Genomic DNA, 24,827 nt, shown 5'->3' on the forward strand with positions numbered 1-24,827 from the left:
AATCATAAGGAATACCCCACCTTATAGTCTCATTATTTTAACAAACTATTGAGTATCTTTAGGCTAACCCGCTTCATTAACTTTACATTATTAAACGGGATTCGAGTTTCGTCGTGCGAAACTTCGGTTAAGAGAGATTACGTTCTCATATTTCAGTTCCAAAGATTTCCCCAAAACTGGTTTTAAGTAGTTTAACATGTTAAATGTATAAGGATGTTAACCGAATTGTGTGCCAATAGGAACTGACTGCCCGTTGAACGCCGTCGTCAGTCGCCTGCACTGCAATTTACTCCATTACAGAATAATATTCCTCTCATTGGCATAAATCGATTAAACTTGTTATGTTTTAGCGGGTTGTTTGTCTTATTCGTTAAATAAGTGCTACTTTCGCAGGTAAGAGTTATATATCTACGGTGGTGATGCTTTTCACAGTGGTGATTCGAGGTGATACTGAAGTAGTGGATATGTTCTTTATGCATGGGTGATGTTGCTGATTTGATTGGTAGTGGTTCTGGCGTATGTCATGCTTCTGTTAATGTCGGTGGTATTGATTAGTGCTGCAACAATACGCCAAAAACAGTATTGCAATATATTGTCAGTTCAAAAACCCGTATTGCAATATATCGCAATATATTGCTAACTTGTACCAAAATTATAACTTGCCAATTACCCGATAATCCCATAAATTCCAATTTTAAAGCAAATTCTGGTAAATATTTACTATAATTGTGCTCAAGAATAATAAGAAACACAAACATTCGCAAATTTTCTTAAGTATCAAATACATTTTTGAAATTGTTACTTTTTAAAGATGTGATGAAATAACGTCCAACCGGGGCGTTTTTCCCACTGAACACGCGTAATTCAGCTGATGTGATGTTCCCGTTTTTATACGACACAAAATACACCCATACTTTCCATGCGACGTTCTACATGTCTGTATAATTTTCGCGCGCTTTTTATTGAGACAAAGGATAAAGCACTTTTTATTTGACGCTATAATTTTTTATTGTCGCGTTAGCATTCAAATTTGGAAGCGTGTTTCCGAAATTCGGATTACAAATAATGCTCAAATCAGAATCGAACGAAACATTTACAGCTGTGCGCAATTAATTCAACGATAATCTGTTCAAAAGCATCGAATGAACGCTCCCATGGGTGTAACAACGCTTCTCCGTATAATACACTTTTTAGAATGCTATTTTTACGTAAAAAATAATTTACACTGCTTTGTTTTGTTTACCTTTTTATCATTATTTCGGATGGCTTTTCTGGACGAAATGTGAGTGAATTTTTGTAAAATTTTCGTACCGGTATGATGAAAATCATATCGCAATACAATATGCGGATTGCGTATTGCGATATATACCGATATACCGGTATATTGTTGCAGCCCTAGTATTGATGCTGATGTCGGTTGGGATGATGCGTGATAAGATTGATTTCGTTGGTGGTACCAGAGGGTGATACTGCTTCAAATGCCAATCGTGGTGGAGCAGGTGTCAGTGGTATCTATATTGATGTTGATGGTTTGTTATGCTTATTTAAGTGGGGGTGATGCTGATGTTCGATTTGTATGTTCTGTTCAGGCCGGTTGTGCTGATGCTGATACCGGTGTTGTTTGTGCTGATATAAAGAGAGTATTACGAGAGTTTGGATAAAGATTAAGTTGATCATGCGAGGCTTAGAAACATGGTAGCGCGAGGCTCGACCAGAGCTACTATGGCTCGAGCCGAGCATGATAAACTTTATCTTTTCCAAAATTCACATAATATTCATTTATTCTATTATGTTCACCCTTTTTCCATTAATAAACATCATACATCGCATTTTTTGACAATTTTGTTTTTCCGTAGTTGACAAAAATAGATTCTCCAATTTTTGGAAAACCCCAAATCGGATCTAAAAATAGCATAGTATAGAGCTCAAGTTTATACCATCGTTGTTATACTTTAGCGATTTTCATCTGACAATAGGATAAAAATCTATAAGATTTGGCATTGATTTGATTAGAAAAATTAAAAACTGTGCTGTTTAAAAAAATAATATTGTATAAGTCGTTGAAAAATAGAACAATGCTCCGGTTGAATTTAAATTAATAAATGTCCTCTAAATAATAATATTCTATTTGTTTCTAAAAACCATCGTTTAAAAAGTATTTTTTTTAGTAAAGGTGTTATGTATCTACTTATATGTACTTCAATTATACATAAAACTTTATTCATACAAAATGTGCAGACAAGAGGTTCAAGAGGTTCAGAAATTTTTGGAAAAACCATATTTAAATTTTTAAATTCAAAATTTCCCTAGTGGAATCAATCCGTTTATAAATACTTTTAATGTGGACACCATATTAATTTGTGAATGATAATATTCATTAGTTTTTAACTCCCGCATCATCAGTTATTGTGTCGTTTCAGATCAGTAACGGTAATAATAATTGGACGGAAACGATTATTTTAGTACATTTTACATACGAATGGTGTTGATTATTTGTCTTTCAAAGGCTTATATCAAACGCATTGAGGTTCCTTAGTCCTTAGTCAAGTAAGGATTAAAAAACTAGTGAAAAAAAAACAAACTTACTTATTATAGTTTTTATACGGGTAATAACACCCAAAAGCATGAGATAGGCAGTGGCTTGTGTCACAATATTGAGTGCGAAATCGTGCTAGAAATGAAAAATAATTATCTTGGATTTACTGTCAAGGGGAACCATTTCTAAGTACAAACAACTTAAAATGTTCAAGTACAATACACAATGCTTAAGTGTGAAGAAGTCTTTGTTATTGAACAGTCCATATTCTTTCGTCAAAGGGATATTGTTTAAATGATTAATCTTTCGTAGGAGTTAAGATAGTGAACGTTGTCGTGCATGGTAACATGACAAGCACAGATGAAGCATGTCCATTTTTGTGAACAACGCAGTTTTACCAATTTAGTGGAATATTGTATCCGTGAACACGATCTTCACAATGTTATACACATTTACCAGGCAATTTTCTGTTTCGCTATCGCTGTTGTTTTAACGAACAAATGTAGTCATACAATATAAAATAGAACTACACAACGAAACCATAAAACCTAATTAGTACAATACGGAAGTTGGATGAATATAAGCTTTACGAATGAAAGACAATCCACCAGGATAATCGAAATAGTTTGTGTCTGTAAGTAAATTGTCTTTTATATAATAGGAATATATCTGGTGTTGCATTTATCTCAAAGTTGTTATAGGAAAATGAATGAAAGCAAAATAAAATATAGTATTACTCCGGGGTATTACTTGTGATGTAATGCAGGAACAATATTGCACTAGGAAGTAAATCAATTATGAATATTCAAATGAGTTTGTTTTTCACAGAAATGCGAGTAATATATATATATGGGATCAAACATCATACTAGTGAATATCGATTACGAACTTCAATGTTATTCCGTTAATAGTAAAGTTTTAACCCGAAACAAAACTAATTATATATGGGATTCCAGCATTAAAGAAGTTCTATAAATAAATTATGTTATGAGCAAGTTCAAAAAATAAAAGCTGTTCATAGATTATTTTAAGTTATTAGTAATCAGCCTTAGGATGCCTTAGGAAAACGTAAGCATATAGTTGGATTGACTTGTTTGGTGATCATATTTATGTATAAAACAAGACAAATTGATGTGTATTAATACCGCTTTGTGGCGCTTAAAAATGTATAATGCCTTTATCAAGCAACCCAACGACATGTCAATGACAATAACAGAATGACATGTAAGAACATGCAGGTTTAAACTTTGCTCTTTTCATTCTTATCGCATTCGCTATTTGAACATTTCATTATTTGCCACGTATCTTTATCATTTTGCTGATAGAAGTGCAATTCGGGAAGTGATATAAGTGTGTCGACGATGGATCGATGTGAAATACCGGTTAGCAGCTGTTTTAAATGCAGCCCAAATGGCCAGAAAAGTGTCACTAGGTTCGGAAAATTCAGGTAACATTGTTTTAAAAGTATAGTTATTGTACTGTTCTTAGAAATATGCTCAAGATATATAATTATTATTATTAAGAATGTCGCGTACCGTTTTAGCCTACCGGTACACTGTGTTTACAGATTGTATTATCCTATATACAAATCCTTACATAATTTAAATTTGTTTAAATTTGGTTTGTGTTGATATTTCTCCGTGTTCTGCCGTAATTCAGTCATTAAAACTTTGTCCTTGGATATATGGGTCGGAATTCACGTATCCCCTGAGGGCAATGTTATCTTCTTTCGTAGTTAAAGCCACACAACTTATTTGGCATAGTAATTTTAAGTTTAAATAAGAAACATATTTTATCTTTGCCAATTAGAATCTATTTGGTGTTGCAAGGAAGAAATCCGTCTTTTTGCGCTTTAAAACTTAAAAATAATCGCGTTTGTCGAAATGGGCGTATACGTCTAGAAATCCTAATTTCGGTTTTAAAAGCGGTAACGTTTGAAAAATAATAAATTAATTGCTAACTAGGCTATATATTTAATTTTATCTATGCCAATTAGAATATATCTGGTGTTTACAAGGTAGAAATTCGTCTGTTTGCGCTTTAAAACTTTAAAATAGTCGCGTTTTTTAATGGACGTATACGTATAGAAATCCTACTTTTGGTTTAAAAGCGGTACCGTTTGATAAATAATAAATAAATTGCTAACTAGGCCAAATATTTAATTGTATCTATGCCAATTAGAATATATCTGGTGGTTACAAGGTAGAAATCCGTCTTTTTTGCGCTTTAAAACCTAAAAATAATCGCGTTGGTCGAAATGGACGCATACGTATATAAATCCTACTTTCGGTTTCAAAATTTAGAAAAATAATAAATTACTTGCTAACTAGGCTATAGATTTAATGGCAATTTTGAACACTTTCAAATTGCATCTATATGCATTGATTAACATGTATTTCATTTCAAGGTGTGTGGCTTTAAGTGACAGTTGCTGATATAGTTTTCTTGCGTGCTCTTCATTTAACCTGCTTACTTGCTTATAAAAGGATATACTAATAATAAGTATAAGAGAAACAATTAAATGTTACATCTCCAAACAAATCCAGAGACCTAAGGAAATTAAAAGAGTTGTAGTAATTTTCTTACGTTTTATCTAAGGATATTTGTGAATACTTGCCCTGGTTTACCAGATATGAGTGCTCATACTTTTAACATTTATTGATATATCGATTAGCTGAGACGAAAAATCGTGTTACTTTGTAGGTGCATTAAATGTTCATTCACTTCAATGTCAATGTGTAATGTGCACTTGATTTTAAAATATACCTACATGTACGGCTGGTGTGTTTAAATTGATATTTGTTTGTTCGTTTTGTTAAATAAAAACAGGCCCGATATAGATCTTATACTAAAGTAAAAATCGCCTAAGCCATTTAGATCTCAGTTTTTTCTCCGTGTACAAAATGTTCAACTGCCTATGATTTATGTAAGTCTGGTGTTAAACCTTTAATAAGCCATTCGATTTGTGTCTTTACTTTGCAGATTGTCGCCGCAAAGGATTGGGCAAACGACACCATTTGAACGCTCAGTTAAAGGTATCAACCTATAAGAATCTACATGATAGAATTAGTAAATATAAAAATAATGAAATACACTATATGAGTAATTTTGCCAATAACAATTAATTTGCATACAAGTATAACACATGTCTAACTGTATTTTACACTGATTATTTGGTAAGATATCGTTGGAAATCGCTTTTATTTGCTTTTGCGAATAACAATAACACCGAGCGCCCAATGTGTTTAAAACAATATCCGAACCATTCAGCTGTGCCTCGTCAAATTAGGTTTGGATTCTGATTCGCCCTTGTCAGTCTGTCCTTCCAACTTACTTTATTTTATTGTGTAATACGAACTCCATATTAAGTATTTGTGATAGAGGGACGCCTTAGCAAACATATAAACATGCACGTGAACATTCGCACCTTTTTGTTTGGTTCGGATATTTTCGACATAATCGGAGTTACCGTCCTTTTTTCATCAGCAAAAATACAATATTTATTGTGTTTCTTGCGTAACTCAAAATGTATTGATTTTAAAAGGCGGAAACTTTACAATCACATTAACCAGCATATGAACTTGCATTTTTCGAGTTTTTGGTCAGCATGTTTTCGCCATAAGTGGAGTTAAGGACCCTTTTCATATGAAAAAAGTGCGATTTCACTTATTTTTCTTTTGGATCTTTTGTCACAACTGGAGTTGGAGCACCTATTTGTATGTTTTATGTTGGGGAATCCGTGTCTTTTGGACACATGTTAAGCAGCATTTTTAATCGATATGCAACGCTATGAGGCTAATGTTTATTTGCTATTGATTGTTAGGTATTTTATGCCTTTAAATTATGTTGCCTTTGCTTTTTCGTTTTATTTCTTAATATGTTTGCTTTATGCCATAAACAAAGACTATCGGATGCGTCCTATTCGAGATTCAATATCTTTATATATGTCATACAGACAGTGTGCATAACTGAATAGGTAATTTGTTTACTAGAACAGTTTGAAAATTAAAGAAAACTTAAGTCTTTGCATATGTGCGGACCTACATTGTAACCTTATTCTCGCTTTTTAATATTACATTTTCAAAGCCATGTTCTTTAGGCTTTATTTTACTGAGTACAACACATTTATGTTGACAGCAGCAATGTTTGTGTTTGTTAACACGCCGATATATTTAACTGTAGACTTTGAGCTGCATTATGAACCTGCCCGCCCCAGGGCGAATTTCCAAGGTTATGTTTTTCTTATCTCTCTATATAGTTTGCATTTCCTGGCAAAAGTTTGAAAAATTCTCTTGGAGCTTAACAGAGTTATGGGACTTTGAAACGCATACCCCCTTATGCTGCTGCTATTTATTCTGTTTAAGCAATATTGGTGCTAAATAACTGGTGCCCCAGCCCACTGTGAATGAACAAAAACTGTCACGTGACCACAAAAGTCAACGTCAGTAGTCATTTTATGACAACAAACAGCCGCGCAAGGTACGTTTTTTTCCAATATCTTTGCTGATCATCCTCTGATTTTCATACGACCTAGTGCAGGCAATATGGCATGCATATAGCTTTCGATCGGTATATCACGCGTTTTGTGTGTTGCTCTGGTTTTCGAGAACACTTCGGCGCAAATTTCTATTTAAGAAGCAAACGTCAGTAGAAAATTTTTAAAGAGACAGTGTTCTCGAAAATTAACAATCACAGAACTGTCCATGCTTTACCGGACAAACATATATTACATATGTCTATGCATAAACAAACACAAATATCTACCATATATTAGATAAACGTTTAAAGAGCGAAAACAAATATGGCAAACGTCAGTAGTACGTTTAGGAATGGCTAACGTCAGTAGCACAAATATGCAAACGGCAGTAGCCGAATAAATGCAAGCGTTTAATTTAATGAAAAACATGTCAAACAATATAATTTATGCTAAATTAGATATAACAAGTTAAGATTGATGTCATAAATTAATGCACTACATATATAAATTCTACAAGTGTTCTCTAAAACCAGAGCAACACACAAAACGCGTGATATACCGATCGAAAGCTATATGCATGCCATATTGCATGCACTAGGTCGTATGAAAGTCAGAGGATGATCAGCAAAGATATTGGAAAATACGTACCTTGCGCGGCTGTTTGTTGTCATAAAATGCCTACTGACGTTGACTTTTGTGGTCACGTGACAGTTTTTGTTCATTCACAGTGCAGCCTATTCTATCGAATTTAGACATTGTGAATGACAATTCTTCCTACTTATCGCATATTTTATACACACAAATGTAAATATCAACTATTTTTTAAAAAAGTTACGTCCCTTTGTTTGGATCCGTTCATTTTATTGAATTTCTATAGACAAAACCAAAGTTTTGACTTTCAAAACGTCATGAAAAGATAAGTGGAATTTATTTCTTAATTATTTAATCACTTTTGATAAATCAGAAATACATCTTAATGTATTTTTCAAAAATGAGTCATAATATGATGTTCTATCAACTGTAAGGTTTTCATACTGCAGGGGTTTTACTGCTGGGAATGCAAGTAAATGTATCACACCTCAGCCTGTGTTGATAAATTTGCTCAATTGGCTCTATTTTTTGTTCCAAGGGTTATTATTATGTTCCCATTTAAATAGCTCTCTCTGTTTAATCAAAACAATGTGATTGCTGTTTCTTCTTGAAATAATACAGACAACAGATTATATAGCAATTTTCATTTGGACTTAGACTTTGAATAAGAGAGGAACAAAATAGTATGTGCAAAAGTTAACACCGTTTTATTTTGACAATAATGTGAGTCTTTTGCGAAATTATACAAAATAAAATACTGTTTTTAAAATATACAATAACAAAATTAAAAAGTTGTTTTCTATATATAATTTAATTGCGAGTACATTATTTACAGTCAGAAGAGTAATTCTACTAGAACAAGTGAAATCCTTGCTACATGTACTATTTAATTCTTTATACGGTTTTAAATTAAGAAAATGTTCAATAAACGAAATCTAGAATTCTAGGTATATTGTGTCTTTTAAAAATGAAGTGTTATAGTATTCAAATAATACAAGTGCCTGTAAAGTGGCGGAAATTCTCTAAATCGTCTTTTTTCAGAAACGTATTATGAAAAAGCCTATTAACCTAAAACAATCATAGAACCTGAAATCTAGCCAAAACATAAATAAGGGGAAACTATGTATTGTTCATTTTCAAAGTACAGTTAACGAACAGGTGCATTTACTAACAGGCAATAGTTTCCAAACACTTAACGATGTAGCAAAAACAAGGTCAACATACACATCCTCAAAACATAGACCAGAAAAATTAACTAGTAAGCTGCTCGCACAAATGGATTGTGAAAAAAACATGGAACACACAGGTGAACTTACCACTAGTTCAACAAGCCAAGTCATGTTCCAAAGCGTGGAGCTTCATTACCTGATGATGATGACAACCAGCCCTCTACATCAAAGTATAGACGTATATCCTTAGATGCTACCAGTAGCTTTGTTCTGTTTCCAGTCTATAGTTGCTTTCTTTTGTGACAAATGTATTATCAAAGTTAAGGGCTGCAAGCAAAATTTAACTAAATGTTTTACAAAATGTGCTGAAGAATCAATAAAGCTATCAGCGATTCAAAAGTTTGATAAACGGATGCTTTGTGAAGTTCAGGAAAAACAAGCAATTTCCCGTGAAGCAATGTACCATAATGCTTGCAAAACAAATAATTATTTAAAATCTTGGACTTCGCCATGCAAGTCACGAAGGCTTAGAAGCAAGTATTAATTAATAAGTGCATACTGATGCTTTCAAGTACATATGTAATTATTCCGAAGAGCATATTGAACTAGGACATAATGTAGAACGATTCAAAATGATAAAGGAAAGATACCTTAGCTACATTCTCAAACACCACCCATCCTGATATAATGCAAAAAATAAAACCTATAAACTCAAAGAATAGCCGTCAAAACATTTGCCAAACCCATTTGATGAGGAGGATGGAATGGATAAGTTGTATTGTTTATCATCTGGTGTTTCTGCTGAACCTAAAGCAGCTGCCAACTTTTTTTAAGGCAGTAGATACAGTTCGTTGCCCTGTTCCGACGGGATTTTGACATCGACAGGTCAAATTGTATCAAAACCTTCAATGATAAAGAATGTTTATGCTTGGATATGTCGACCAATTACTTGCCTAAATTATCACAAAAGATTTACATGAAGTTCAAAGTATTTTTTCTCATATTTATTGATGTTTACATCGCACTATGTTGCCCTGTTCCGGTGCCTCTTTTCAGTTCCGACGGCTCACCGTTATTTTTACTAACCCGTAAAAATCACTAAAAGAGGTACATTAGGGGAATGCAAAACGTCTTAATATACTGCAGAAATAATATTTGCACAACTATTGGGGAACTGGCACCATGTTTAGTTACAAAATTAAAGATAGCGTTATAAAAGGCTATCACCAATTTAAAATAAGGCCTCCAATGCATACCGAGTTAAATGTGGACTTAGAATATACAAATTTGCATGATGAAAATGCAGCATTAGTGTGGATTCCACCTATTGAGGACTTTCCTCCAGAAATGAGACAGAATGTTACAGACCAAAGTCGCTTCTTAAGATTGTGTGACATTGCAGGATTGCCCATAGGCCATGTGCCAAGAGGACTAGCTGGTGCATTCAGAAAAATCATTGAATTGGAGGGTAAAATCACCGCTTTAGCCACTGGAGAGCCCTGCCCTAGCTTTGCACCCTGACAAGCCCCAGAAGCAACAGGTGTGGGTGTGGTCATTCCATGTGACTACATCATCACCTGTGCAGAGAATGACTTTAATATCATCTCTGATGCCATAGATAGAGAGGGAGAGAGAAAGAGAGCTTCCGGGAACTGCATTTACATTTACATGGAGTCCTGCAGTCTGACCCACTGCTAGAAAGCCTAAATTTTCCCATGTTCCTGTTGAAAAAAAAAGAATAAATTTAATAAAAGAGAAACAGAAAATGATTAAAAAAAAGCATGGTGATATCTGATGTTAATGCCTGCTTACAGTTAATATTTATTGTTTGGGCCATACTAGGAGTCTATATCAACATATATACCGCCATGTGTTGGAAATATTTTAATAATCTCTTTCATATCAAAATATGGACAGACAGACAGACGAACATAGATAGGTTACTGAAATATTACTGGAGTCTGAGCAACTGACAATACAACAAAACAAGAGTTGTAAATTGATCATAAATTGTAAAATTGCAAGAATTTGCTAATTGCGCCTAAGGACACCCATCACTCAATTAAACGTCAAATCCACCGGAACTGGTCAAAAGTTATCCATTTATTTTTGTTATAATTTCATTCAGAGAACATATATTGATTAACATCATATTTTTAACATATGTTGTCTGTACCTGTGCAATAACATATGCACTATAAAATTTTACCTGCCATGCCTAAGAAAAATTTGACATGAAACTCATTATTCAAAACGCCATTTTCCCGATTCTCCACCAAGTAAAAACAAGTTAACCTGCCATAAAGTATGTTGGGATTTTGTTACCTAGGATAAAGATTTCATCGATCATGTACTGCTTGTTCAACAATGGCAAGTGTGCGAATAAATCTAAACCACTTTCGATTTGTGGCCGCCGCTATTTATCGGAAAAACATTCGGACTCCATCGGAACCGGTGAAACGTCGGAACAGGGCAACGAACTGTATTGGTTGTGTTGCCATGGAAGCCTTTATCACTAGTTGTCGCATTGAAAAGAATGAATTGTTACATGATCCTGTGATGCGAAACAAACTTCAGACATTTGCTACATCCGAAGTGAGTAAGACAATTAGAAGTTCCAGTAACAAACTGGCACCAGTTAAAGCTGAACGCAACATATTGGCACAATTGATCCTTCTTTCATTTTAGAATTATATTGATCTTGAACGGACACTTTCTTATCCACAGTCGTCAGCACCTTGGTCTTTGGCAACAGCTGATGGAATGCAAGTGAAAATGGATAAAGCGAAGCTTTTACATTATATGGAGACTTATTACACTAACACCAAATAATGATGTCACCAGTATCATTGATGGGAACGCAGTACTACACAACCTTGTATCAGTCCCGGATACTTTTGAAGAAGTAGCCAAGATGGTTTTTGGCCACCGTGGGGTCGTGATTTTGTCACAGGCACCTATCATAAAACTACATAAAACATCAACATCATTTCTATTGTCAGGTGCAAAAACAAAACGCCCAGGGAGTGGACAAGTTTTCTTTCACACGATTTTAACAAGCCACAACTTCTAAAATTAATATTGGAACAATGAAGCACTGACAAATATGCAGAACAACTTTAGGATCGCCAAATTTATTTTGTTCTTGGTGAACGATACTGTCTGCCTACAAGCTATGACGGACTGATAACTGAGGTAGTTCCAGACAAATCTCTGTTCTCGTCTCATGATGAAGCAGATACAAGAAAAATTTTGCACACGCTCATAAAAAATTTAAACCTGACACCAAAATCATAATTCTGAGATCACCCGATACAGATGACTAAGTGCTTCTTATTTGATATTGGAGACAAATTGGGCAATCAATCCTATTTGAGATGGGAACTGGAAACAAACAATGACTCATCGACATGGAAAAGATTGTAAAAGCAAATGGAAATGACTTTTGTTCAGTGTTACACGCAATTCACAGCTTTACTAGTTGCAATACTGTGAGCGCATTTGTGAGAAGGGGGAAAGTAGGTCCAGTTATGCTTATCGAGAAAAATACAGAATTTATGCGCACCTAAACCAAGTTTAGTGAACGACAGGAGTGAAGTGATGACTTGTTAATGGAAATAGAGTATTTTGTATGTTTTATGTAAGGAAAGCCAAATTACTCAGTTGTAAATAAGCTCCTGTCTGATACATTCTGTAAGAGAAGTGAGATCAAAGGTAATACTCTGAACTCATGCGACACTATTTACTTAAGTTTGCTACCTCTCTGTAAAGCAACACTAAACATGCACACCAGACATGCTAATTACCAAACATATATTTGGTTACACGCCCATGAAAGATTTCCTTGCATGCCTGATGTTCAAAATAGTGGCCGGAAACTTGGTGCCGACGGAATCAAATATGTGTGGACTGATAGTGACATTTTCCCGCAGTGAGCTAGTGGAAATATACTGAACAAAGTTGCAAAAGGATAAACCCAATCAGGATAAGGATGAAAATGATGATAATATTGAGATTGACAATTTGCTTGATGAAGTGTTTGATGATCAGTGATATAAATCCTGTGTCCTAACTATAAAAATGAAAAAATGGCAAATCGTTAGTTACAATTTGATTTGAAAGTGTAAAATAATAAAAGTAATAATAATTATTATTATTGTTTTGGTTATTGTTATTGTTATTATAACAACAATAATCATCATCATATTAAAAGTAACTTTATTTAAGACGATACAATTATCAGGTTATAAATATCTTCTAAGTTGAGTATAATCGGTTTATTATTTTACTGGGAGATATATTTCTATGTATGCTATCTCTGTTATCATCATTATTATTATCACTGTTATTGTTTTTATTATCATCATGATTGATAATTGTTACATTCATTATTGTCATTATTTTACCAAGCTTGTTGGCATATTGTTTGATAGAATAACGTGATTATGATCTGAAATAATATGTTTCACACACAATAAGTATGTTTAAGGAATATGTATGTGAATCATATACAAATGTGTGTAAATGATATATGTGTCGCATATATTTTAATAGAAAATAGCATTATATAAACATAAGAGGAAGGTTTTGAATGATTACAATCTTTTTTTATTTAAGGAATGATAAGATAAGTTGTTTACTTAAAAAGTTTGCATTTTGTATTAAAGGTAATCTAAAAAAAAAATATTAAAAAACGTTATACACTCATATATTTTAAAGTTAAATTTCTCCGTAACGCCCCGCTAGCAAATTGCATACAAAGTACCATGAGACTCAGGAGTTGTAGAGGATTAAAAAATAGGGCCTACGAAATTCCCCCAGGGGGGAGCAAAAGTATTCTTGGCTCATGTCCAACTGAATCCAATTGGACCTGTATGCGTTAACATTTATGTCTATATCGTTTAAATAATTAATGTTGTTTTTGTACTTTATTTCAGTCTTACCGGATCCTTATTCAGACGTTACCATTTATCAAATCATCATAAAGGAGGGCTTTCTTTACAAAGGCCTAACAAATAGAAAAGATTCACAGATCAAATGGATTATCGACTGTCTATATGATTTTGGTAGATATGGTTGTTTAAACACGCCGCCATTGCTGTATATGAGTAACAGATATGTGTATGTCATTCTCGCACAACATCAATTGTTTAAGTGTCTACCGTGGAAGCGTCTACATATAGGAAATGGTACATTTATTCCTGATGTATTTCTAGCATATAGAAATGAATATCGCCAATATTACTGCTGTACTGTTGCGGACTTCAGTTCGTTGGCGACACGTATTGGTACTGAACATATTCCTTTCATAAAATTAGACGATTTATATAAGTCGGACTTAACTGAAGGTTTTGGTGAATGCACTATGAATGAATGCCACTATCCCTTGTCGGAAAATTTGAATAAACCATCATATGATTCATCTGAATTGAAGTTTCCAATTCAAGCTAGCGACGATGTCGAAAATGAATGTATCGGAACAGTGGAACAAAATGGTTTGCATCAGAGCGGTTTAGAAAACGTTCTACTTGCGAATAACCTAAAATGGAAGGTATAAATAAATACTAGTAAAAGTTTTCTCTAATTATGAAAAAAATATATTTGCTTTAAAGGGGCCTTTTCACGTTTTGGTAAATTGACAAAATTGAAAAAAATTGTTTCATATTCGCAAATTTTCGTTTTAGTTATGATGTTTGTACGGAAACCGTATTACTGAACCTTTACCATGTTCTAAAATAGCCTTTATATGCATCTTTTGACGATTTAAAACCTTAAAATTATAAAGCGTTGCAACGCGAAACGAATGAATAATTTGGAGAGTTCTGTTGTTGTCGTTATATTTTGTGCAACTACGAGGATCGCTTATATCAAGTATAAAATACATTTGTCATTGTTTAAGGAAGGATGGCCGAGAGGTATAATGCGTAGATATTTTACTCCTGGACTCCAGGGGTCAGTGGTTCGAGTCCTGCTGAGGGTTACCTTTTTTTTCTTTTTTTAAATTTTATTCTTGATTTCGTACTGGAGCTTTTTAGATCCAATGTTTACACTTATCAATATAAAGCATTTAATGACAAACTTCAAAACATGCCAAAATCTGTGAAAATGCCTCTTTAAAGGGGTCTTTTCACGTTTTGGTAAATTGACAAAATTAAAAAAAAAATGTTACAGATTTGCACATTTTCGTTTTAGTTATGACATTTGTGAGGGAACAGTAATACTGAACATTTGCTATGCACTAAAATAGCCATTATATGCATCTTTTGACAACTTAAAACCCCAAACATTATAAAGCGTTGCAACGCCAAACGAATTAATAATTTGGAGAGTTCTGTTGTTGTCGTTATATTTTAGGAAACTACGAGGATTGCTTATATGTAGTATAAAATACGTCTGGTATTCTATACGGAAGGATAGTCGAGTGATCTAAGTCGTTGACTTTTTACTCCAGGACTCCAGGGGTCAGTGGTTCGTATCTCGCTGAGGGTTACCTTTTTTATGTTATTCTTGAATTTTTTCTGGAGCTTTTTATATCCAATCTTTATATTTATCAATATAAAGTTTTTAATGACAAACTTCAAAACATGCCAAAATCTGGGAAAAGGCCCCTTTAATGCAAAATCATACTTCTTTTCTGATTGTTGAGCTTTAAAGAGAAAACAAGTAAACGTCATAACAAATAACTTTAATATTCGCCTTCAATATTCCCAATACTTAGTGAATGTTGCAATGACTGTAATCAGTGTTGATGCGTAGTTGTTAATGGTGTTGCATTTTTTGGTTATATGTATTAACAGACTGCCAAATATCCAGCTTATTCGGATGCTGAAGAAAGATTGGCAACTTACCGCGGATGGCCGTTGGTAGAACCGAACCCGAACACACTTTGTACCTTTGGATTCTTTTTCACAGGTAGCAAACGAAAATCGATTGTGGAAAACCGGTAAAACATATCGAAATGAAACAAATATATATTTGGAAAATGCATTAAAAGAAACACTCCTAGATGAGAAATTCTTTATCGCTAGTATTTAAAAAAACAATACAAGATAAAATATTAAATAAAACATTTAAAACCCCATGAACACTAACAAATCGACGAATATTTCGGACAATATTTCGAAAAATGAAGTTAACACGTACAAAATCAATATTCCTTAAAGCAAAAGCAAATTTTAAACGCTAGATGTGGTCTCGTAACACAGATATAACAAGATACAAAATGCGTTTTGGGGGGACAATATATTCAACACATGTACACGTGCCATGTTAGTGTTAATGTGTCGTATGCATATATATCGTTGCGGGAAATTAAAATGGAATATATTGTGCCACAAAAAAATAATAACGCGATTCCTACCAAAAACGCGTTCGCGGTGACACCGCGGAAAATGAATAATTTCTAAGAGCTGTACTGTACCTCGTTAAATCAATGTTACATACAACATCTAACGCTGAATTTTTGGCTATTGTTATAAGGAACACTGATTGTCTATGGGTTAACTTTATTTTACAAAATATTTTGCGAAATATTCGTTTATTATGAGTATTTATTTTACTTAAACATTAAATGATTAATACAACGGGGTAAACGCCTTCAAACGGTCAATCCTGGGCATGGGGGTTTGAACCGATTTTGGTCAAACCTAAAGTCATTCTTAGCTCAGGATCAATCATAAGCACACGAGTGTATACAAAGTGAAACATTAACACTGAAACATTGTAATTAAAATATAAAAAGGCGATGTGTTATAATTTAATTGTTTTATGGTTAAGATACGCCAACGAAACAGAACCTAGCATCATATAGTTCACAGTTAAAAACATCATAATGCAACTCTGGAAGAAGTAATGATACAACATTGTAAGTGTCCATTATGTAACTTGGATGTACATTGTTTCTGCAAAGTACTCAGATTCTAATCTATCATAATCAGCTGTTTTTATTTAATTGTTAAATTGTTTTGATAAATCAATTGTTTATTATGTTTAACAAATTATATTCATAAGAAAGCCAAGTATACTGACCAAAATAAATCCCTATGTTTTGTAGAAGGCTTATCAATCACTCAACTCAATATAAAACTTAAAACCCTGATTCGACCAACGATCTCAATTATTTACTTTTGAAATGTGCTTTATTGCATATTAAAACCATATAATTATTAAATTGCGACGTATCACTATGTTGAAATTTTATTTAATTGTAAAACCTTCTCGCAATATTCGTTTTCTGTATTACCAAATATTTATTATTTATATAGGTCATGACTTCGACCTCGTTCGATGTTTCTGTTGTGGCATCGGTCTAAAAGACTTCTCAGACACGGACAATCCGTTGCTGGAGCACGCGAAACATTCATCGAACTGTCCGTTTATCATCGATTATTTTGGAAACCGTGCAGCATTAGAAACATACAAGGTAGCACTCGTTATAGATGTGTCATACATGCCGAAATTACGCTTGTTAACGAAAACTTCAAACCAAAGATTTTGCCGATACGGAATTGCAATGTGTGCAGGTGTATACATTCGCGACCAATTAATTAGCGACATTTATCATGGGGCCTTTAAAAGGCTTATACCAAACGGGAAATATCCACAATCTTGTGGGAGGACATAAACCTAGGTTCAAGGGACTATTGTTCCGCTCTACTTTGATCACAATCATCACTTCATTTATGTATGTGTCTCTTACACTTCATCGACTTAGTATAGGCAGATAGGCACGTAAAAACCTTATTATTAAAGAAGTAGTGAACATTATTAGCTTGTTTAATAGCCCAATTTCGTTGCAGTAATTCATACAAGGCCGGCCTTTATGTTCAAAAGAGCAAGCAGAGTATTGTCAAGAGGACGTTACTTTCATGTACAACGACACTTTCGTCATTAAATATTTCGTGAATCCTAATAATAATATCGCCATTTAAATGACTTGATCCTAAAGTGTCAATAAGGATTTGTTGTGACACTGTGGTTAATTTGACACGCTACCACTTCACTTCTCTTGATATGAAAAGAGTGTTTGACTGTTTAGCAGTGCTTGATATGAAAAAAGACGATTGAATTCATTCTTGAAGTGTGTTTATTTTTGTACATGCTGTAAACTAGCAAACCGGGAAAGGGCTCGGATTTTTTATCTGAATAGGGAGATTTATATTTCAGTGTCCTAGATAAGAGAAATTCATCTTATACAACAAGGGGGATTCCCTCGATTTGTAGGTGTTCTCACGTTTGTTGATGTGTATGAATACGCATTGTAACGTTGAATAGGATTTACGAACGCATGCACTAACGTACAAACCGCCCCAACACAATACGTGACGTATCAAACATTATTGCTTATTAAACTTTATCATACAATCATATAAAAAATTAATCAATCACACAAAAACCTAACTGTGATGCCTATCTCAAAAGAACATTTCACGAAATAATATATTTCATTTTAGCAAAGGTTTGCAACACAAGATCCTGAGGAGATAAGACGTAGGCAACGTGAACTGTATGAACGACAACAAGGTATTATCTTTCCTGATCCTTCATTCTCCATCACAATTAAGCTTTAATCGACCATAAAAATTCGTATATGAGTAAAAAAAACACCGTGTGTTTTGTAGTATGTAAAAATTTTTTTTTTTTTCTTAAGAGGGACTTGTTCAAAGATTTTTGTTTTTGTTTTAAATATCATTAAATAAATTGAACAGAACTATAATACCGAGACAAATTGTAAAATAAAAAAGTGACAGCTCGGGGTATCGAACCAAGAACCTTTGGAAGCAAAAGCTAACTACCGCTTCACAACTCTGTGACGTAGTAAAAACGCTATGTCGATTAAAAACGTGTTTGCTGAATTATCGTTGAAAAGACATACAAACGCTTAATGTTGTTTACGACTTCGATTGATAAAATCAGTAACAGAACATATCTATTAACAATTTTCTTAGTCAGGAGTGTTTCCTTGCTTGTTTGGATAAAATGCCTATTTTCTTTTTTGAACATATGGCAAACGTTTTGCAAATGCTATTTACAAATAAACTGCGAACAAGTCTCATTAAGATATTTGATTAGACAAAATTTAATAAGCAAACATGTAGTGTAGAACATATATTTTATGCTCTAAAATACTACTAATGTTAGGAAAATGAATATTATTAAATCATAAACCGAAGCATATAAACGTGCAGTTATAATAAGATAAGCGTAAATCACTGGGGTTGTATCTGTGGTGTCTGATGAAACTGTCTGATGATAACGACATAATTTCGCACAGATTGCACGTTCGGGTTCACAAAATGATTCGCGTGACAAGTTATTTATTGCCACGTTTATCTTAATACTGTTCCTGGATATGAATATACATGTATTCATGTTAGATATTTTAGTATGATACTTAATGGCCTTAACGTGAATTGAATGACACAAGTTAAATTTCGTGGGTTGATAGACCTTCGACTTGTCCTAACTGCTCGAACCATATACTAAAATTTGTTTGCTAAAATTCTTATAATAAAACGTTAACAATCATGTTGTAACCACAGGTGGTTAGCGTGTGTCGCTATGATATTAAGTTGTAACTTACGTTTGCCCGAGATCTTCCGCAATATCATGATAACATGAACTTTAAACAGGTAATACTTGTGTTGCCACTCAAGGTTCAAAAACACATCCGCGTTGATTAATCTCTTGGCGTTCTCATACCATATACAGATGACAATTTTTATCTAGACTTAAAGATAATATACATGAAGAATAGTTTACAAAGCCGAACGCCGAGATGACCTGGTATAAGAAGTTTAGTAAAATGATTGTGCAATGGCAAACACTTACCCCCATACATCATTTGGTACACATGGTGTTTCGATTTTAAAATAAATTCGCTTGCTTGATTTTATATAACACAAGCATACATTACAGGCAGACCAATAACAACCTACAAAGCAAAGCACGAACAATTCCGAACGTTTGAATCTCGCTTTGGAACATTCACACACTGGCCCCAACATTTATCACAGAGACCGAAAGAGCTGGCAGATGCAGGGATGTATTACACAGGTAGTGTGAACAATTCTAAAAATGATAATCAAAAACTTGCAATAAATATCAAACAAAAATGTCATTGACTGTCTATTTGGTTATACTTACATCCATATATGCATTTTTTCTGTTGCATTTACGTAATACTGCGAGTTATATTTACGATAGTTTAATCATTGAAAGGTGTTGATGATCATTGTCGGTGCTTCGCATGTGACGGTGGTTTGAGGCACTGGGAACCAGGAGATGACCCCTGGATAGAACACTGCAGATGGTTTCCGGCCTGCGCTTATGCCCGTGAGGTCAAAGGGGACGAGTTTATCAACCTCGTCCAACATTCTGCTGATCAGGCCCTGGAAGTATGTTTCTGTTATTGCGTACCCTATGTTTGTCATATAAATATACTTTTCTGTTCATGCTTTGCGTTAAACTAATAATGATTGTGTGGAGTTTTCTTGTATGAAATACAAATCCAAACATATGTAGTCGTTAAGATGTTTGTTATGACTCTTTGTTACCGTCTCTAAACTTATAAAGGGACAATTTGGAACTTACAAGCTTCATAGTGGTAATAAATCTTCGAGGGGCGGTTCTTTTTGGAGAACTGGTGCGTCTTTTAGTTGGTCGCAAATGCAAAATGAACTTCGTTACTTGATTATAGGAAAATCGTCTAGATGAATTTAACGGTGCAATGGCAGCTCCAACGATTAATCACTCAAATATTCAGCGAATAGTCGAGAAAAATCGAGATATTCTTATACAAGACATGGGGTTTCCTCTTAATGATGTGAAAAGCGCTGTTCTTGAACTGGTACAACAAGGTGAATGGTGTTTCTGTTCTTATTCTATTGATAGACTGGCAGTTATTCTAGCAAACTTTATTTAACGTATAGTAAGTGTCTCAAACATATAATCCAAACAATTTTGCAGTGTTTAAAGTTTCATAGTTTGAAATTCTTTTTTTTAAATGATAATACAAATTATACATAAACGACTAATTGTTATCTAATGTGTGACATGACATGTAAAAACAATATATGCATTGTGCCATTCAGCCTCCGTTGACCCGGATATTGATGATATCATAACTCGTCTGGAGGTCATAAATGAGCGAAAGCAGCTCGACCACCTATTCCAGCGCCCAACAGGACCTCCAGAACCAGGTTTGAGGCTATGACTGTTATTGCGTTGAATAACTTATCTTATGGAGATTTTATCTATACAATCAAACCTAGTAATTTAACATCATTCAGGGTTCGCGCACTGCTATGTAGGATATAGGCGCCTATTTTCATTTAACTTAGTTAAACATGTTCTTGTAAGTTTAGTTTTGGAAGATTTTTTTTTCCGAATTATAACCATGCGAAAATACTCAATAAATCAATCGCAGTGCACCCTTTATTTAAAGAGAGGTGCAGCTTTATTGTAAGCTTTGTTAATTAAATATCACAAATTCGACGTTTTATGTTTTATCTTCTATTGCATTTTCCTTATATGCTCGATAGTTTTGATACACTGTTATAACAGATACTATTTATATTAATAACAAAATGTTTTCTTATCCAGCTGTGTTTAACTTGTAATGTTCATTTTTAAGTTAATTCAAATTAATCTAGAACAAAATGCGAATTTACATTTCAGAAACATTATTGAAAGAGAATCAACTATTAAAAGGCTTTCTTCGATGTCATTCCTGTCACACCAACCAAGTGAACTGCTTGTTTCTACCTTGCACCCATCATAGATACTGCCTAGACTGCACACAATACATTGATAAATGCCCGGATTGTGGAAGACCGATAAAGGAGAGGATTCGAACATATATGGCGTAAACATTGTACTTATTATATGGTGAATCGAAAATGAAATGCTGTATGTTTGTAAATGTTGTAAGTAACTGTTGTGTTCATGTCGTAAAAAGAAGGTTTTGGATGCATAAAACGTATAAACGTATAATGTTATGGGATTACATGATTTTTCATGGAAACTTATAGACCTTTAGTACTTCTGTTTGTCATTTATATAACTAGGTTACAAACGTTTGAACTTCAGTGTACTTGTTAATGTTAGTATATGCAACACAATACATGCACTAAAATCAGATACAATGAGTAACACGTATAATTAATAAGGTTATTATGTATAATACAACTGAATGGAAACGTCTTTTAACAATAATCCGTCAAATAACTATGGACGTCAGATGGTGATTAAATAAAAATTGAACATCTTCTTTAGGGAAGGTTGATGGGTATAAATTGTACTTAAAATGACTTGGAACTATTTAAGTTTATGTTATAAGCCGGTGCGACCCGGCGCTTTGACATGTAGACCTCGAAATCTATATGCTTTCGACCGATAGACCGACGGAATTACGGTTCTGTAAAGCAAAAAATTGGGTCTTAAATATATAACTTTTAAAAAAAATACACGAATGCTATAATTATCCATATAAAAAGAAGTATATTTTATGTCCATTTTAAAATCACTGACATCGTTGACTGTACGTTTTCTATTGAATTCAGGTGATGGTGCAATGAAGTCTAAATCTAAGAAAAAAAGAAGAAAAGCGTGCATCTGTTTGAATATTATTTTTACAAGATGAACCTATGTGTACACCAAAGTACAATAAATCGTGATGTGTTGTCTTTGTATCTAATGGTAAGGAGAATAACTTTATTAAACGTGAACATATTCAGGAAAATTATTCACTGCAGAAGAGTTATGCGCAAGTTCGTTTGATTTAATTGTTGAGAATTGTATTTATTTAACATAAATTTTCATTAAAGTGTTCAAGGAAGAGGGAGTATATTGTTTGGCTGGATGTCAGTCGGTCTTTCGGTAGACCAGTTCGTTACCGATCAATAACTTGTGAACGGATTGACAAATTGGCTTGAAACTTCCCGTGTAAATTGGCCATTGCCAGTAAATTAACCCTATTAAAACTAAGAGTGAAAATTGTTTCCGATCAATTACTTGTGAATGAAGGGACCGCTTGGCTTGATACTTCCCATGTGCAATGGCATTGGACAGTAAATGGCTCCTATTGAAATTTGGGTTACTACGTCAAAGGTCACTGTCACACTAAGTGTGAAATCGTTTCCGACCAATTATTCGTCAACTGATTCACCGATTGGTTTGATACTTCCCATGAGCATTGGCATTGGACAGTAGATGACCACTATTGAAATTCGGGTCACTATGGCAAATTTCAAAGTTACGGTCACAATAAGTGTGATAATCGTTTCCGATCAATAACTCGTCAACGAAATGACCGATTTTTCACATGTAGATTGGCCTTGGACAGTTTATGACCCCTATTGACATTGACTTCACTTGTTCAAATGTCAAGGTCACTGTGACATTTAGTGTTAAATTGGTTTCCGTTCGATATTTCATCAAAGGATTGAGTGATGGGCCTCATACTTTGCAGATGAATTGACATTGAACAGTAGATAATTCCTATTAAAATTTAGGTCAAGGATCAAAGTCACTGTGACATTGAATGTGACAATCATATCCAATTAGCTCGTGAGCGGATTGACCGATCGGTCTGATTTTTTTCGCAGATACATTGACCTCGCACAATTTCCATGAGTAACTCTACCATGAATCCACCATGGCGCCTGATACATTACAAGATGTATTGGCCTTGGTCATTCTATGACTAAATGTAGTGTCGCGTGCAAAGGAAATGCCATGGCTAAATCTCTCCGGGCAAGGTCACACTTAGAGGCAAGTTGTGTTCAAAATATATTTACACAAGTGGATCAGATGATGGAGGCTCATATCAAAATAATGCTCACGGTTGCAGGTAACAAAAGAATTTTCTCTTGTTGGTATGTAAGTCTACCAACATGACGTACAGATGAAGCGTTGGTTTCGTCCGGGTCCATTGATTTTTGGCAAAGTTATAGGCCTTATACTTTTCTAAAATAGCTGCTGTGCGGCTTCAACGCACAGTGGGGGCATTGTGTTAAACAAACACAAATCTTGTTGGTTTGAGGCTTAAATAAGTCCATGACATTGTTAATGACTGCAAACAGTTATCGTGCGTGATGGTGAACCGTGCATTATGGCAGATTTTGTAGAACATTATTTGCAACCATCTATATGCCACTGGCCCCGTGTTCACAAAACGATTTTGCAATCGAAAATCGATTTTAACTGACATCGATTTTCATGTTTGCCTATCAACTACAATGGAAATCCATTTTCAATGACAAGCAAAATCGATTTTCAATTGCAAAAAATGTTTGTGAACACGGGGCCTGATTTGAGCTGATATTATGCATGACTAAACCAGCGAGTAAGTAATTACGAAAGTTTCGTGTTTTAGTAGTCTATAAGATATCCATTTTTATGTCAAACATGAATGACAATACTTAACTTTTATCACGAAAAAAAAATTAAATATGCTGTGTAAATCTGACTTTAAGCCTGACGGAATTATATCTGCATTTATAAGTTAAAACTTGATATGTTTAAATACATTTAACTCATGACGTAGTTTAATCACATCGGCAACAAGTGGACTCTATTACATGCCAAATCAGAAAAGGTCTGCTATCGTGTTTTTGTACGTGTGTAAGAAAGTTTATATAAAACATTGTACTGGAAAATACCAAATGTACTACAATATAATTGTTTATTATTGTAACAGCAATTCAATCTATCTAACAATAATACGCAGAAGTTCTATGTCCAAAAGGTATGTTTAAAAAAAAATGTATCTGAGTAATTATAATTAATGTTATATATTGATTTCTCGCTTTACATCTTTTCATTTCTTTATGTTTGTTTTATAGTACCGGTATTGTGAATGTTCACAATATGCATGTTGTAGATGTTTTTGTAATGTATGTAATGCAGTCAAGAAATACATTGAGTTCTATACAGAATACCGTTTTGCATTGTTGAAAGTCGTCTTAAGGGATGTTTATGGATATTGATTGCTTTAAATGGCATATGAAACTATTAAATTTCATGGTACAAGCCCATGCGCTCTTTATCTTTG

General features: G+C 33.9%; 1 protein-coding gene across 4 annotated transcripts; it reads left to right on the forward strand.

Annotated features, from left to right (window-relative positions):
- The first annotated feature begins 3,028 nt into the window (after window positions 1-3,028).
- LOC127849540 (putative inhibitor of apoptosis) lies at window positions 3,029-24,808 on the forward strand. 4 transcript variants are annotated; one of them, XM_052382169.1, is made up of 12 exons: window positions 3,029-3,170; window positions 3,862-3,983; window positions 5,519-5,571; window positions 13,711-14,324; window positions 15,571-15,685; window positions 17,038-17,195; window positions 18,226-18,295; window positions 19,691-19,828; window positions 19,994-20,169; window positions 20,472-20,631; window positions 20,866-20,973; window positions 21,452-21,771. In XM_052382169.1, the coding sequence occupies exons 2-12, from the start codon at window positions 3,898-3,900 to the stop codon at window positions 21,640-21,642; spliced, it is 1,869 nt and encodes a 622-aa protein (XP_052238129.1). In that variant the 5' UTR covers window positions 3,029-3,170; window positions 3,862-3,897; the 3' UTR covers window positions 21,643-21,771. The 4 variants fall into 4 exon arrangements, with proteins under 4 accessions (XP_052238129.1, XP_052238131.1, XP_052238128.1 ...); XM_052382171.1 differs by lacking the exon at window positions 3,029-3,170 and adding an exon at window positions 3,588-3,604; XM_052382168.1 differs by lacking the exon at window positions 3,029-3,170 and adding an exon at window positions 22,336-24,808 and having other exon boundaries at window positions 3,823-3,983; window positions 21,452-21,638.
- Window positions 24,809-24,827: the final 19 nt, after the last annotated feature.

The sequence above is a fragment of the Dreissena polymorpha genome, chromosome 11 (genome assembly GCF_020536995.1).
Source record: "Dreissena polymorpha isolate Duluth1 chromosome 11, UMN_Dpol_1.0, whole genome shotgun sequence".
NCBI lineage: Eukaryota > Metazoa > Mollusca > Bivalvia > Myida > Dreissenidae > Dreissena > Dreissena polymorpha.

Coding starts and splice junctions, on each gene's coding strand:
- LOC127849540 (XM_052382169.1), top strand. CDS start 3,898: ATGGATCGATGTGAAATACCGGTTAGCAGCTGTTTTAAATGCAGCCCA. Junction 17,196..18,225: donor CAGCATTAGAAACATACAAG/GTAGCACTCGTT, acceptor ATTTCATTTTAG/CAAAGGTTTGCAACACAAGA. Junction 20,170..20,471: donor CTGCTGATCAGGCCCTGGAA/GTATGTTTCTGT, acceptor ACTTGATTATAG/GAAAATCGTCTAGATGAATT.